We start from the raw sequence: 14,950 nt of genomic DNA, 5'->3' as shown, positions 1-14,950 counted from the left end.
TCTCTGCTTCACACTCTCGTTTACTTTCTTCTCTTTCAGCCTCAACTTCCCTGTCCTCAGTTTTACCTTCTTTCATCCCGATGCCGTCTCCTCACATCCCTTTGTTTTTTCTTGCTTCCTTCTCATTGCCCCAATTCTCCCTTTTCCCCACTTTCCTCCACTTTTCAACTCTCCGAATCCTTTTGTAGATTTTTCTCCATCTCCTGTTCATCCTCTTCTTCTCCTTCTTTGAATCAAAGACGTTAGATCCTTGAACTTCTTTCTCTTCTTTTCATCCTCATTTCACTCTTTCCCCCTGCCTCTGTATTAACTTTCCTTTTCTCATATTTATTCAGAAGATGCAGGAAACCGGTCCTTCCTGTTAGTTTTGTGACACTTCAGTCTCCTTGTCTTTAACGCCCTCCATCCAGCTCCGTGATTCCAGATGAGGATAATCCAGCGTTCCAGAGGGAAGGCTTCGGACGCCAGAGCATGTCGGAGAAACGCACCAAACAGTTCGGAGACGCCGGGCAGCTGGAGCTCATCAAAACACGCAAGTCCAAGAGCATGGATCTAGGTACAACGTTGTCTCCACTCTGTCAAAATCAAAGGCGTTTTTAAAAAAGCTTGATGATTTTACATCCCTCAAGCTCTGAATCTCTCTCCAGATCTGCTTCATTCATCTACATTACTCATAATCAGAGATCTCTAACTTGTTTGTTTGCTCCATTGCTGTATTTCTTAGCTATGTGCGGCGCTATGTGTCCACTCGTGCTATCGTCCATAAAGTTTTTACCGTCCACGTTGACGGTCGGACCTCAGTTTCAGCTGCACCCGATGCAGTTCTCTCTCTCTTGTCTTTCACTCTTTAGCTGGTGTTTAGTTTGCCCCATAGATTGAATTAATTCTGTCGGAAACGCTGCAGAAAATGGGAAACAAAATTCCTGGTTCCGCCCATTTATTCGGATCCGCCCCCTAAAGTTAATGGGTTCTTCCCTGAACCCGACATCCGCAATATTCAAGTTTCCTCATAATCTGTGCAGTCATTTCTCCTTAATCCTGCAAACTAACAACACGGAGACATGAGAATATGAATATTTTCTTCCACCTCTTTCCACGTGGGAACAATCAGTCGGGTTAACTGCTTTAAGAAGCTTTAGCTTATGAGGAGTTTATTAACACCGTGTTTCTATGAAGTCATTTGTGCCCCTCAGCTACTTTAAAGTCTGTGAAACCTTAAAGAATCAGCTCTCATGTAACCTTGAGCACAAAACCCCTGCACGCCCCTGTTTCTCCTTCTATTCAAATGTATTCCGACGCCTCTTTGTGTGAAAACAGACTCTCTCGCCCAAAGTCAAGAACCTCCAGCGTGATGATTCACCTTGAAATGGCTTCGAACAGTCGCTGATTGCTTTGGCTGTCTCTCTGCTCGCGCTCTCTATAATCATATCTAATCTTCCAGACCCGATTGCCGCTCTGTGCCGTGTTGATATCACAACAAGTCTTGATTGCTATCCTCAAACTCCTCTCTTAACCCCCCCCCGCCCCGCCCCCCCCTGTCCCGCATGGCGTCCGATCCTAATTGAGACGAAGCCGTTTTGTGATGTGTTTGCAGCGCTACCTGGATGTTGCATGCGGAATGTCGTGAGCACTAACTGAGCCCCACATGTTTGTATCCCTCCCCTTCTTTTATCCTCCCCCCCCTCCCCCTTCCTTTAACAGTAGCCGACGAGATTAACCTCACCCCTCGTCCCGACATCTACGCAGGTAAGGACCGGTGAATTTCTGATGTCAGGCGCTGAGGGGGGGTGTAAGTGGTTAAAGGATTCATGAGTCAAATCAAACAGGAGATCCGACTTGTTCAAATTCTAAATGACTGCTTTGCGATGTTTCATTTTCTGAACACATTTAGTAGAATCTCAGTTTAACAGATAAAAGCCAATATTCAGATAATGTCCCACAGTAATTCAGTATAATGTACATTTCCATAGCAACACTACAACAGAGTGCGACCCCATGGACTGTATATGAAGATGGACGACATGACTTGAAGCCAAAGCATCAGACTGCAAAATAGGTCATAAACTCTGCCTCCTCCATGTTATTGGACGTGATGTGGGTTCAAGTGTTCGTGGTTCTGATAAGTTTGTAGCAAGATGGCTCCGTCTTTATATACAGTCCATGTGCAATACACTCAACTCTGCTTCTCTAACAGAAATACTGAACTTCAAGAGCTGCTGAAAGGCTTTTAATTTGAAACCTGTGCAGGAAGCTAAACAGAAACCAAAAGATCGTTGCACCAATTGGAATAAATGAGGGAATTGTTTCTTCTTGAGTGTCGAGTATGTGTCTGAGTGAATTCGTGCTGTGGAAATGTGCATTACCTTGGATTCACTGAGGTGACAGGTGCTGTAAACGTGGAGGAGCTTGACATGTTTGTTAATATGCTTATTTAAAAGCTTAATTAAATCTTAGTTTAAAACCGATTCCAGAAACAAACTTTAAAGTTTATTCTTTACAGTCACAGTTTGCTGTCTCAAATCCAACTTACACCCCTCCGACCGAGTTCCATCGCATCATCATCAGATTCACTCTCCATCCATATTTGCACTTTCTGCATAGTGAGTTAGAATGTGATGTATTTATATCTCAACTCATAATAAAAAACCCTCTTTGGAAGCATTTTTAACTGCAGAGGTTGAAGCAAGAGTTTTGTGCCAAGAACTACAAATGAACCTCCGCCTGCAGCCGCGGCCGGGTGGAGCCGATCGATTCATAACTGGTGACACAAATTGTACAGGAACAACAGTGACAGGCTCCAAATTGCACGTATTGATCTAGAAATATAAATTCAGTGGAGAACTTGCAGATTATGTTTCAGGAGGTTTATCCACCGCTCTGCTCTTTGTGCATCTGCGTGGCGTTCGCTGCTTTGCTCACTCTTGACAAGGCAAATTTGTCAGAGTGCGAAGCGAGGACTTGCAGCTCTCGCCGCAGTTTGAGGTCGCTGCTGAACACGGCCGTGAAAGCAGTCGGGTGACTACAGATTTGATTTTCTCCCTTTTGCCTCAGATGGGGCTGTAGCACTAATTGTTTTGTGTGTGTGTGTCAGGAGTGTGTGTGTGTGCGTGTGTGTGTGTGTGGAGAGGGAAAGTCGAGAAAGCACTCTGTCCTTGGTTTAGGCAGCGAGCTGACAGCGAGCCATCCGTCATTGTCAAGCCCCGTGTGTTTTCACTGTCGCCTCGACTGAACAGAGGTTCTGCCTCTGGAATCAGCGACTTGGACTGAAGGACGGATCCAGTTGAAGGAAGATGAAGAAAGAGACGAGAGGTTCAGAGTTTGAGATAGAAAGTCTCTTTGGGCAGCTCATGGGAACTTGAAGGTGCAGCTTTGAACTGTTGCTCAATAATGAAGTGTAGAGAAAGAGAGAGAGGGAGAGAAAGAGAGGGAGAGAGAGAGAGAAGAGGACTGAAAGTTGTGTTGTTGAAAATCTGAAATATGCACTTGGATCAGTATTTTAATACTTTTGTCGAAACATTTTAACATGTGTGGAAAACCATCACAGGAGGATCCACTATGGGAGATTCCTGCCAAATGGAAGCAGCAGATGAATCAGTTGTACTGTTGAGGAAAAACTACAGTGTTTGTCAGTGTCAGACCATCACAAACTAAATCTGTATGAGCGTTAGTAAAGTTTGGTTGAATTAGACAATAAATACAACCTGGTTAAGGTTAGGGAAAGATCCAATTAAACATTAAGGACACAAGCTGCTTTCAGACTTTTCCTGCCAAATTTTCTAATTTCATTAAAGTCGTATTGCTCTGCTACTGGAGAGCAGCTCGTTCTACTGATAATTCTGTTTATATGATGTAATATATAAGTTACACAACTCTAAAACATAAGTTACACAACTCTAAAAGGAAAAAATCTGCAAAACCTCACACTGTCAAAGCCAGAAACTACAAATATTTATCATTTTGATGAAACCGATTAATCAAGTGTTTTATTAAATCATTTCCAGCGACTGGTTCCTCTCTGACTCACTGTTGTGACGCCGGTGGAGAATCGGCTGCTGATCGGCTCAGTGTCAGTTTCTCTGTCTCTACCTGTTTGACAAAACCTCCTCCGCTCACACTCTCTTAGAGGAACCTCGTGTTTGTACGATTCATGCAGGTCCCCAATTAACGTCATTGAAGGCCTTCAATGGGCTCATTAGGTGAAATGAAAATGTGCCAGTGATATGAGAGCTCTTGTTTCTGCTGGTAATCCCCCCCCCCGCCTGCACTGCAAATCAAAGAAAGTTTAATTAGGCTCCATTGTCTCGTCTGAACTGCGGTGATTTGCCTTTTCATCGGTTTTCTCGCTCTATCTTCAGATTTCCTTGGTGCAGATACTGAGGGAGAGTTTATTAGATATTAAATGTGAACTCTATGAGTAAAGAAGGTGTTTCTGAAGGTTGAAATTTAACACCCTGTAAATGTCCCTAATGTTCCGGGCTAATAGATTTCCCCCTGTTGGTTGTTTTTTAAGTGTCCGGGGTTTATTTTCACTCGTGGGCCCCTGGCGTCACTCGACCAACTTGTTAAAATAATTAGTTCTCTTCCGCCAAGTGTAAATAATCCACGGCCCATTTACCGAAGCCGAAACACAGCCGATCCCTCGGAAACCCGAAGACCGAGAGACAGCTCTGAGAGACGGGACACGGTAGCGCTCGTCTCCCGAACCGCGATTGGCCGAGAGTTTTATTGACACAGGCCGTTGCCACATGTTGGACTCGGACACGTCGGTGATGGACGACAATACTGGACTGTTGCCTGAGACATTATAAATCTCTGTGTGAGAGTGATTCCTGTGAAGTTCACACATCGGATACACTTGTGTTTGGGGGAAGTAGGAAATATTGAACAGAATTCGTTATTTGATATTTGTGAAATTAGATATTTGGGATTATTGCTGCAAGTATTTGACTCCGTTTTTTTTTACCAACTTTTGGCTTTGTTGTGCGTTGGTTGTCGTGTAGTGTGCTGAGGTAGCGATTTTGTCAATTTTCAAATTAGAAATCGTCATAAAATACTGAGAAAATAGACATTTTTAGAAAAAGCATAGATGGAAAGTTTGGGAAACTGGAATGAAATCGAAACATTCAGGTGCCATTTGAATTTTAACTGTCCGTTACCATTAAGGTCACTTGTATTCCCACGACCTGGGCCACTGTGGTAATTTAATTCAGGGCAGATGATGCTAAGATGTTACGATTTTGGAAGATGCTGTAATATTACGGCCTCCTGCGTTTCCTCACCTTTCCAGATGCACGATTCTGGATCAGCTTCGGTTATTGTTCTTCATCGAGATGACAAAAGGCGGTGAAGTCTAATTCTATGTGATTTCCTTTGTTCAGACTGAATCAATAACTCGGCTGTTGCCAGTTTCCGTCTGGTGTCGGCACCAATCTGACCCGTCCGTGTTCCAGCTGCTGCACGACTCCTCTGTATTTGTTGTTGTTGTAAACTACCGTGGAAGCTTTGTAGGATCATGTTTATCTGCAGGCGGAGCGGAGCGTCCACTCTGTCCAAACACGGCCACGCAGATTATTCACAACTCACTCGCCCGTTTTGAAAGAGCCCATTTAGCTCGTTGTCAAATTTCCCTACGCGTGCAATTCAGCATATTTGATCTCAAAAGCAGGATTTCTTCCACTTCTCCTTCGAGCAGACCTCGACTGAACCGCACAAGTTTTCATCCCCAGGTCATTTGAAACACATGTATTTTTAAAAAAAAACATGAAATACCGTTCGTCAGATCTCCAGCACAGTGTAAATTATCCTCTTTTTTTTGCTGACTGCCACTGGAGTGTGACTGGAGTGAAAGGTGCCGGGCAAAGCCTTTAGATGAAGTGGGTGTGTGGCGTGAAAAGCCATCAGCCCGACTCTCGGCGAGACGCTAAGGGGAGCGGACAGGCTGATGAGAATGAATGGGAGGCAGCCACTTGTTCTCCGGGCATGTTTTTCCATTTTTGTTCTTTTTCTGTCGGCTTGGCGAAAGAAAAACTTTTTCCACACGTACTGTTGGAGAATATTCTCTGTGCCACCGCGAGCTCACACACACAGACTGTCAATGGATCGGCTTCTTTCCCAGTGAAACAAACAAGTATCTGGGTTTAAATACGTCAGAGTTCCTTATTATCCTCTGAGACGAGGCAGGTTCTTGTGGAGCAGATGATTCTTCTCTGTTTCGGATGAGGTGGTTTCTATGTTTCTATGTTCACTGGCCACATTGTCTTTATGGCTCTAGTCTAATTGGGCAGAGCCATGGGCCTAATTACCTTTTTGCCCCAGTCCATTGGTTGGTTGATTTTGGGGGGGTTGGTTGGTTGGGACCATCAGATTATGCAAAATCCTCCTGGAATGAGTTTCTTGAGCCAAGAAAGAAGTCGTTCATTTTAGGGACAGATTCAGATAAAGGGGCAGATCCAGGAATTGTTTATCTCTTTCTTTAACATGATGGGATCAGGCGCTTTTTGGACATTTTCACTTCATTTCCCTGGGAATAATTCATGGATCTTGATGAAAACAACCAGGCGTATTTAGGGGACTGATATCCACGAGTGTGCAATTATCTGCCACTTGATTGAATTTAAGGGGGACTCAGAGGAATGAGCTCGACCGAGTGTCTGTCTCGTTGAATCGTGGAATAAGCATCGAACAAGGAGAAGCAGTGTCTCGTAATCTGTGTTGTGTCGTTTTTAATTTCTGGGCGAACGGGAAGCGAGAGAAAGCTGCCTGACGGTTTGTTTGTTTGCAGAGGACGTTCGTCTCCAGGGTCACGATGAGGTCGGCTGGAACGTAAACAAAGTGACTCAACATGAAATCACACTGAGGCGTTTACTGTTAGTCGTGTGGAATCAACAGGAAGTGGCTTGTCGAGAAATATGTGTCACATTTTTTGTGCAAAGAAAAAAGAAAAAAAGTCTCTCGTCGTCTTAAATCATCCTGTGACACGACGACATCATCCTTTATCCTTGAGACTGTTTTAACACAACTTCAATCACAACCAAGGTCAATGTGAACTTATTGATTCTGGACAGATTCAGTTATTCATCATTGTAAAGATGTGTCACCGAGAAAAGTGCTTTGAGGTTGTTTGGAGACGGAAAGAAAAGAGGAAAGAATGGAACAGAAGAGCGTCTGGATTTTAGTTTATTATTTTGCTTTGGTAATAATTGAAATAAAGTGGATTAGGAAATAAATAACGACTAGTTACCCTTCACTTAATCGACGGCTTAAAACTAATCACAGCAGTAATTCCAATTCTCTTTTACCCCCCTCTGATAATCAATGACAATTTAATAATATAAATAATAATAATAACTTTATTTATAGAGCAAGAAACAAGGAAATAATTGGTTACGATAGTTAATCCTTTGTCTACAACGTTATTGATGAACTTCTGCTGTGATTATTTTTGATCCGTCTCCAGGAGGAACTGCCCCAAAAGTTTGATTAGTTTTTCTGTTGAGCTGTTTAAAGCTCATGATAGAAGAGGTTAGATGATGTTGCTGTAGAATAGAAATAGACTGGAGTTAGTTATTAGATACTTCAGTATTTAATATTAATGCTGATTAGTTCATTAACACGTCCGTCATCTTCATCATCATCATCGTCGTAGTTCTGGTTGAAATTGTTCATGTTCCTGCAGCACAAACCTCTGTATCCTCCCATCAGGCTCCTCCACAAGGGATGTGGGCCCCTCGCTCGGCCTCAAGAAGTCCAGCTCTCTCGAGAGCCTGCAGACAGCTGTTGCCGAGGTAACGCTCAACGGCGACCTCCCCTTCCACAGGCCACGCCCCCGTATCATCCGGGGGCGTGGCTGCAACGAGAGCTTCAGGGCCGCCATCGACAAGTCGTACGACCGACCGGCTCCGGCGGAGGAGGACGACGAGGGCATGGAGACGCGTAAGATATCCCGTGTTCCACTTTTACCTGGTGTTTAACAAGACTGTTCATCAGTCTGGGAAAAGAGTCACAGGTTCGATCCCCACACGGCTCAGGTGTCATATCTGGGGAGTGCGGTCAGTGTCCCTCAGAAAACATTGGTACAATTACACGTTGATGACTCCACTGATGTCTGCATTATGATTTACTAACACCGCGGTGATGATTTCTAACAAGCATCGTCACGGCAACCGTGTCGGCCATTAAAACCCTGATGTGCCTCTCTGTGCTCGTGCATGAGCGTGACAGCGTTCTGACTAATGCTTAATATCCGGCTGCTTGTGGCCATGGCGTTTTGCTGACTAAGGAACCGTCTACCTGACGAGATCCGAAAATACATTACACGTCAGTGTGAGGCACCTTGAACGGGACGGTTCAAGAGTGAAGCCTGTGATTCACGGCCTCCTGCAGGGAAATTAGTCACGAGTGTTCCCATCTTCCTCCAGAGCGTCGACCGTACATAAGGGTCGTAGACAATAAAGATATATAAAGATGGACGACCCATCTCCACTTCTTCCCACCATCCAGAAATGAAGACTAAATATCCTGGATACAAGTGTCAATCATAAATGTTATCCCCGTTTTTATAGCATCAAATAATCGCCAGCTCTCTAAAAGTGAAGCTAAAGCGTCTCAATCTGCCGTGTTTTGGTTATAAACCTCCTCCATGTTAGTGGACGGGACCAGACTACAAAGTTAAAGACACGTCAAAGATGTTCAAGTCTTTATGTTCCTGATAAGTTTGGTTTAAATTAGTTATTTGATGCTATTTGATTGATGACACATCCCCCCCTGTCTCCAAATGACGTCATCGGCACAAGATGGCAGCGTTTGTATCCAGGAGGTTTTGGCTTCGTTAATGGATAGTGACAGGAAGTGGAGCCACGTCGTCCATCTTGATTCATTCATGTTAAGCCCAAGTTCTTTTACATTAGAAAAACCAAACAGGGATATATTTTCAAAGTCGGTGAAATGAGACTCTGAGGTGCAGGAATCCTTTTAATCTTTTACGCCATCATTTTCAAGATTTAGCTTCTACAGCTCCACTTTAAAGCCCAAACTGTTAGATGTCTTCAACTGAGCGTCATGTTTCATTTGAGTTACTTGTCACATCGTGGCATCAAACATCGATTCATGTTTTTCATCGCGTGCTCGTGGTCCCCAGTGATAAATACCTCGTTACGGAGCAGAGCTCTTCAGTCACTTGACAAACGCTGTTAAATTGTGTTGGGTTCCTTTTGACACTTTGGAGACATGAGTGTACATTTACCAGACGTATAGATTTTCACTATTTTAGGCTCATTGATTTGTGCATTGTGTGTCCTAGTTCTGCAAAAATGACTCGTTCGTCTGTTGTTTCGTTTCCCCCGTCTCCAGTGGAGGAGGACACAGAGGAGAGTTCACGCTCGGGTAGGGACTCTGTGTCCACCATGGCCGACCTGACGCCGCTCTCTGGCACGGAGAAGCCGCTGGTCAACGGCACCAACCGCACCAAAGAGGAGAAGAAGAAGGACAAGGAGAGGGGAGGCAAGGAGAAGAAGAGGCAGCAGGAGGGAGGGAAGGAGAAAGACAAAGGAGACAAAGGAGACAAGGGAAAAGCCAAGAAGGGCATGCTGAAGGGACTCGGAGAAATGTTCAGGTAAGATTTTAAAAACTGTGGACAGAAAAATGTGTCTTTCACCCAATCAGCTTCTCACAAAGCGTGTTTGCAGAGCTGCTGGCAAAAAGGGCCCCTCATTAAAAATACATAACTCAATTTGATTTAAATTTTTTAAGATATTTATTTAACGTGGAGATGAAATGTTTGCGTTCAAAACTTTTCCTGATTGTTAAAGAGTTAAGTACACAATCGACTTGCAACTGTGTGAGACGCAGTGTGGGTTTGCAGTGTACTCAGAGCTTATCTTGTGTTGTCTTTCTCTTTTCACACGTCTGCTGTTTTATCTTTTCCTCCATTACACAACGTTCGCACACAACTTTCCTAAACTTGAGACGTATCTGTACTTTGACATATACTCGTGTCTTTTAAATATATGAAAACACTTGAAATTTACTGCTTGGTCTTCAGGTTTAAAGTCATCAGGACTCACTCCACTCGTTTACTTGTAGAGGAGATGGAAGGAAATCAGGGCCACACACACACACACACACACACACACACACACACACACACACACACACACACACACACACACACACACACACACACACACACACACACACACACACACACATAGTGGAGTAATCAGCGGGATGCACATGGACAAAAATCGCACACAGTAATAATTAGTATGGAACACACGCGTACACAGAGATACGTCTTTTACTCCCACAGACCTTGCAGGAGTCAGTGAAGTGGACAAACTGCAAATACATGCAGAAATATGTTTAAATCAAATCCACACACACACACTGAGTGTTCACACAAACCCACAATACGGTCGCCAACAAACACACACTGCCGTTACCCCCGTCGCTCTCACTCACACCCTCTCCACCTCCCTGACGATAATGATTGGTGTGCCGTGCCATAACATCAGTGTTATGGCGCCGTGATTGGCTCAATATTGGCCACATCAGATCCGCTCCATTAGAACTCCGTGCGACTGCCCGTGTGATCGACGCCCAGTGTTCACTGGCACAGACGGCTGCGTGCTCCGGAATAATGATGCGAGATGTATTCGGCCCATCTGCGCGTCTGGTCTGGATCACATGCTCAACTTTAAGGAATAATTCACATAAAGGTCAACGTGATGCTTCCAAAATGGACGTAGATTCTAGATTTTCCTCAGGAGTCTATGTCTCAATCTCTAGTTTCAGGTCTTCTTCAAAGCAGCTGATGTTCAGTTGGTAAATTATGGTTCATTCGAGCGTCACATAGACCATGAAGCACTTTGCAGGGGGAGGATCCTGGATGATTGACAGCTAGTTGGTGTGTAGGTGTGTGCGTGCAGTGCAGGTTAATGTAAAAGAGCCAAGAAAAGAGTTTTGTTTCACCTTTTGTCCTTGAGACAAATTCCACTAAATTAAAAAAGCAGGAAAGTGACGCCTGTACAAGCACAAAACGGGATTGTAGTATTGACCGTTAATATCTGGAAGCTGGAGTTTAACCAACAACACAACAGTGAGCGCTGAGCAACAAATACAAGTTACCAGATATTAACATGTTCCTCTCGTGTTGGTGTCGACACGTGATGATGAAATCACATGAAAACGTGTGTGATGGCCCCGAACCAAACAGATGGAGGTGTTCAGAATGAACTTTACCGGTTTTTAAAAGCCCTGTCGCACAACTCGGTTAGTTCCTCTGAGTGGCTCTACTGCATGACAAGAGCTCCCAGTGTGTGTGTGTGTGTGTGAGTGTGTGTGAGTGTGTGAGTGAAAGTTTTTGTTGCAGGAGTGTCAAGGAGCTTGTGTTTGATTTGTGTTTACATGTAGTAGGGAGGATCAGGAGTGGGAGGCCGGCAGAAGTCGGAAAACTGTGTATGTATGTGTATATGTGTGATTGTGAGTGAGTGTGTGTGTGTGTGTCTGTGTGAGATCAACAGAGCTTCCACTGCCTGACCCTCTCATGTCTCGAAGGCCTCACACTCCCAATCAAAGCCTCATTACCATCAACCCCTGCCAACTCAACAACCTGCCAACTCTGCAGCCATCTCTCTCTCTCTCTCTCTCTCTCTCTCTCTCTCTCTCTCTCTCTCTCTCTCTCTCCTCACCCCCTCTCTGTCTCTCTCTCTCTCCTCTCTCTCTCTCTCTCTCTCTCTCTCTCTCTCTCTGATCATCACTTGGACTCAGAAGCAACACCCAGTCTGTTAGCTTGGCATCGGCGAAGATGGTCGCTGCCCAGAAATATCGAGGCCTGCGCTAATTTTGCAGTGGTTTCAGTGTGTGTGTGTGTGTGCCTGTGCGTGTGTGTGTGTGTGCCTGTGCGTGTATGCGTGTTTGTCGCCGTCGCCATGAACAAGTGAACAAGCCTGAACTCAGAAAAAGACTCGCGCCGTGACAAGCTTCATGATGTGCTACAGGAGGAGAAACACTGCGAGGCAGTTGTCGCTGTCTGCGGTCGGGTGTGTTTTAGCATCACGGACATTGAGCGACACAGTAATCTCATGATGTGTCCTTTTAAAATCATTTAACGACAAGCAGAGTCCTTTCTTCTCACAGATATAAGCTCTAAGTGAGATTTATGTTGTGTTGATATGACTCCGTGCGTCTCCATCAGGCTGCGTCTGCAACTGAAGCTGTGGCGAGTGGCCCCATTATCGAATTATAGGATCCTAGAAAGGTGGAAGAGTTTCACTCGCATGAGAAGTGACAGATACACTCAGTTACTTTCTCCGTGTTATAACTTTATTAATGCTCGGTGGCGTGATTTAAAATGTTGGGTGAACGTGGGACCAGCATTCATCACTGGCGTCGTTGACATTTTCACGAAGGCCCTCACACTGGGACCATATTTCAGGGAGCAACGTGCCTCCCGAACTCGCCCACGGCAACAAGCGGCCGACTCGCTTTCCCTCCTCGCGCTGTTAAATGTGCTGCCAGTGACACACAGGTGGTCCTGTGGAAGTGAGTGAGCTGAATCCTTGACATTTTGAAGTTGTCTTTTTTCAAACCACAGAAACACGTCAAAGCCGCTTTATCAACGGCGCCGGGGCTCGCGAGAGAGAAAAGGGGCGGACCCAACCGTGCCCGGAATATACGATTATTAAACGCCCCCGTGTCATGGTTTATAGTCAGACTCCTCTTCAAAGTTTTCCTTTTCAGTCATAAATCTTGGTGTGTGTGTCTGTGTGTGTGTCTGTGTGTGTAACATTGAGAGTCAGGCTGTGGGTCTTTTTCAGGGGCTGTTAATGAGAGTTAGTGGTGTGGAGAGAGAAAGTGTCAACCATCTCCCGCCGTGATAAATGGCTCCTGCTCTTAGCATTAACAGAAAGCCGTCAGTCTTTCAGACGGCCGCAGTTAAATTAATCAGGTAATGGACCTTAGTCTCTGGGTCTCTCTCCGCCCCCCACACCCCAACCCCCGACAGACACACACACCCCCCACTGCAGTTTCTTCTCCTCTTTTCTATCTCCTGGTTTCCACTCAGTTTGTCTTTTACAATCAGACGACCTCCTTCACTCGTCATGAGATGTTCACATGTCTGATAGGAAACTGTCTCAGACTTCATCGTCTAAAACAATTACATCTTTTCATGGGAGAAACTTTCAGTGTCACGTTTAACAAATCACTGTCACGTTTAATGATTTTTTACAAAAGCCAGCTTAAGCCTTAGTTACATGTTTTTGTGAGCTCCGCACATGGCGTTAAAAAAACAAGACCAGACGTCAAAGCTCCGGGCGGCATCTCTGCGTGTGTGCGTGTGTGTGTGTCTGTGTGTCTGTGTGTGTGTGTGTGTTACTAATGATGCCAAAGTGATGCCAGACATGTTCTGCCGCAGGGCTTTGATTCTGTTGCGTTTGGGCTTCAGTCCATTGGCCACCAAGATGCTGCACAGTGGAGGAAAAAATGGATCCTTTCTCTCAGGGAGTCTGGAATATGTCGTCACTCGCAGGTTCAGTCCAGACTTCACACAGGTCGTAAAACTGCTCTTTACTGCTGAGTTTCGTGGACGACACCTGTTCTCTGTGGGGGGAGATCTCTGGAATTCAGGGCAGGACGTGACGTATAAATACTGCTGGGGAAAGCTCAGTGTTTGTCTTCACAGCTCATCCACAAGCTCTTGCATCTCGTCGTCTTTCCAGTTTGACGTCTCCCTCTGTGTCTTCTGTGAGGCTCCTCCTTTTCATCCTGGGATATTTGTATTCCGGATATTTTCCTGCTGTATTCTCACCTGCACTCACTCATTTACCGGACATGTAACTCGGAGGCTTGCAGGAAAAGATCCGAAAAATGTCCAGAGGAACTGACTCTGGACTTCAGTTCATGTCTGAAAAGCTGCATAAGATTCGTTTTACTTTTCGATATGTATTTTTCTCTCACCCTTCCATTCATTCATGTTTTTTTTTTTGCTTCTCACCTCTTTTTCCCACGTAGTGATGTTGTCGTCTCTCTTTTGTCTCTTGCTGTTTCACACACTCCTACACACTCGCACCACTGGTTTCTCTCTGCACATTCATCGGCTTTTATTCCTTTTCCTATTTTCCTCTGTGTGTTTCTGCCATTGATTTACTTTATTTCCCCTTGTTTTCAAGTCTCTTTCTTCTCTATGGTTTCACACACACACACACACACACACACACACACACACACACACACACACACACACACACCTCATCTCAACAGGTTCTTCTCTCTCTCTTATTCATATCGAGGCAATTCGCTTAAATTCGTAAACACACTCGAATCCCAGTGTTTTACCTCTTTGGTTTGCTTTTGATTCCGAGACTTTCTCTTCCCTTCAGCTTCTTTCTATCATCTCAAACACACACACACACACACACACACAGACACACAGGCACACACGAACACCTCTTGCGCTCCTCTTTCTTTTCTTCAACGTAGTTTAGTTTGTGGTTTTAATGTTTCATTCATTGAGTTTCTCTTGCGTGTGTTCATTCTCTTTATTCTCTCTGGTTCCCTGTCTTCTGTCTGTGGTATTAACACACACACGCACAGACACACACACACACACACACACGCGCGCGCACGTACGTTGTCTCTTCAGAAGTCATAGATATTCTCCGCAGACCAATTTCCTCATGAATAATCATGGCGGCTCATTGTGGAGGCGAGCGCGGTGCCAAAGTCATTTCTTCAACAGGCTGCAGCTTTATACTGAGTCAATCAAGCTGAAATATCTCTGCAATGGCTCCTATTGCGCTCAGAGTCACTCCCTCCCTATGAATATAATTACTGCGATGGGCCGCGTCCACACCTCCTTCGTTTACCACTCCCCCCCCGACTTTAAACGAACTGAATGGGGTTTGAACTCGTGAGACGTACTTTTCAGATTGGTTCATTTAGGGGCTCGATT

General features: G+C 44.9%; 1 protein-coding gene across 8 annotated transcripts in view; it reads left to right on the top strand.

Annotated features, from left to right (window-relative positions):
• The window catches only part of pard3ab (par-3 family cell polarity regulator alpha, b), a 197,905-nt gene that overhangs the window by 124,858 nt on the left and 58,097 nt on the right, over positions 1 to 14,950 (top strand). For 6 of the 8 annotated variants that reach the window (XR_004697901.2, XM_035171370.2, XM_035171369.2 and 3 more), the window contains 4 exons: positions 411 to 556; positions 1,702 to 1,746; positions 7,702 to 7,932; positions 9,349 to 9,610. Coding sequence is in view for 7 of the 8 variants with exons in the window: in XM_035171370.2 (XP_035027261.1) it covers positions 411 to 556; positions 1,702 to 1,746; positions 7,702 to 7,932; positions 9,349 to 9,610 (684 nt within the window). In the remaining variant the exon portion in view is untranslated. The remainder of the gene's footprint in view (positions 1 to 410; positions 557 to 1,701; positions 1,747 to 7,701; positions 7,933 to 9,348; positions 9,611 to 14,950) is intronic. The other 2 variants (XM_035171368.2, XM_035171371.2) reach the window with 2 other exon arrangements.

The sequence above is a fragment of the Hippoglossus stenolepis genome, chromosome 11, assembly GCF_022539355.2.
Source record: "Hippoglossus stenolepis isolate QCI-W04-F060 chromosome 11, HSTE1.2, whole genome shotgun sequence".
In the NCBI taxonomy this organism is placed as follows: Eukaryota; Metazoa; Chordata; class Actinopteri; order Pleuronectiformes; family Pleuronectidae; genus Hippoglossus; species Hippoglossus stenolepis.
This window is presented reverse-complemented; position numbering and strand designations above follow the sequence as displayed.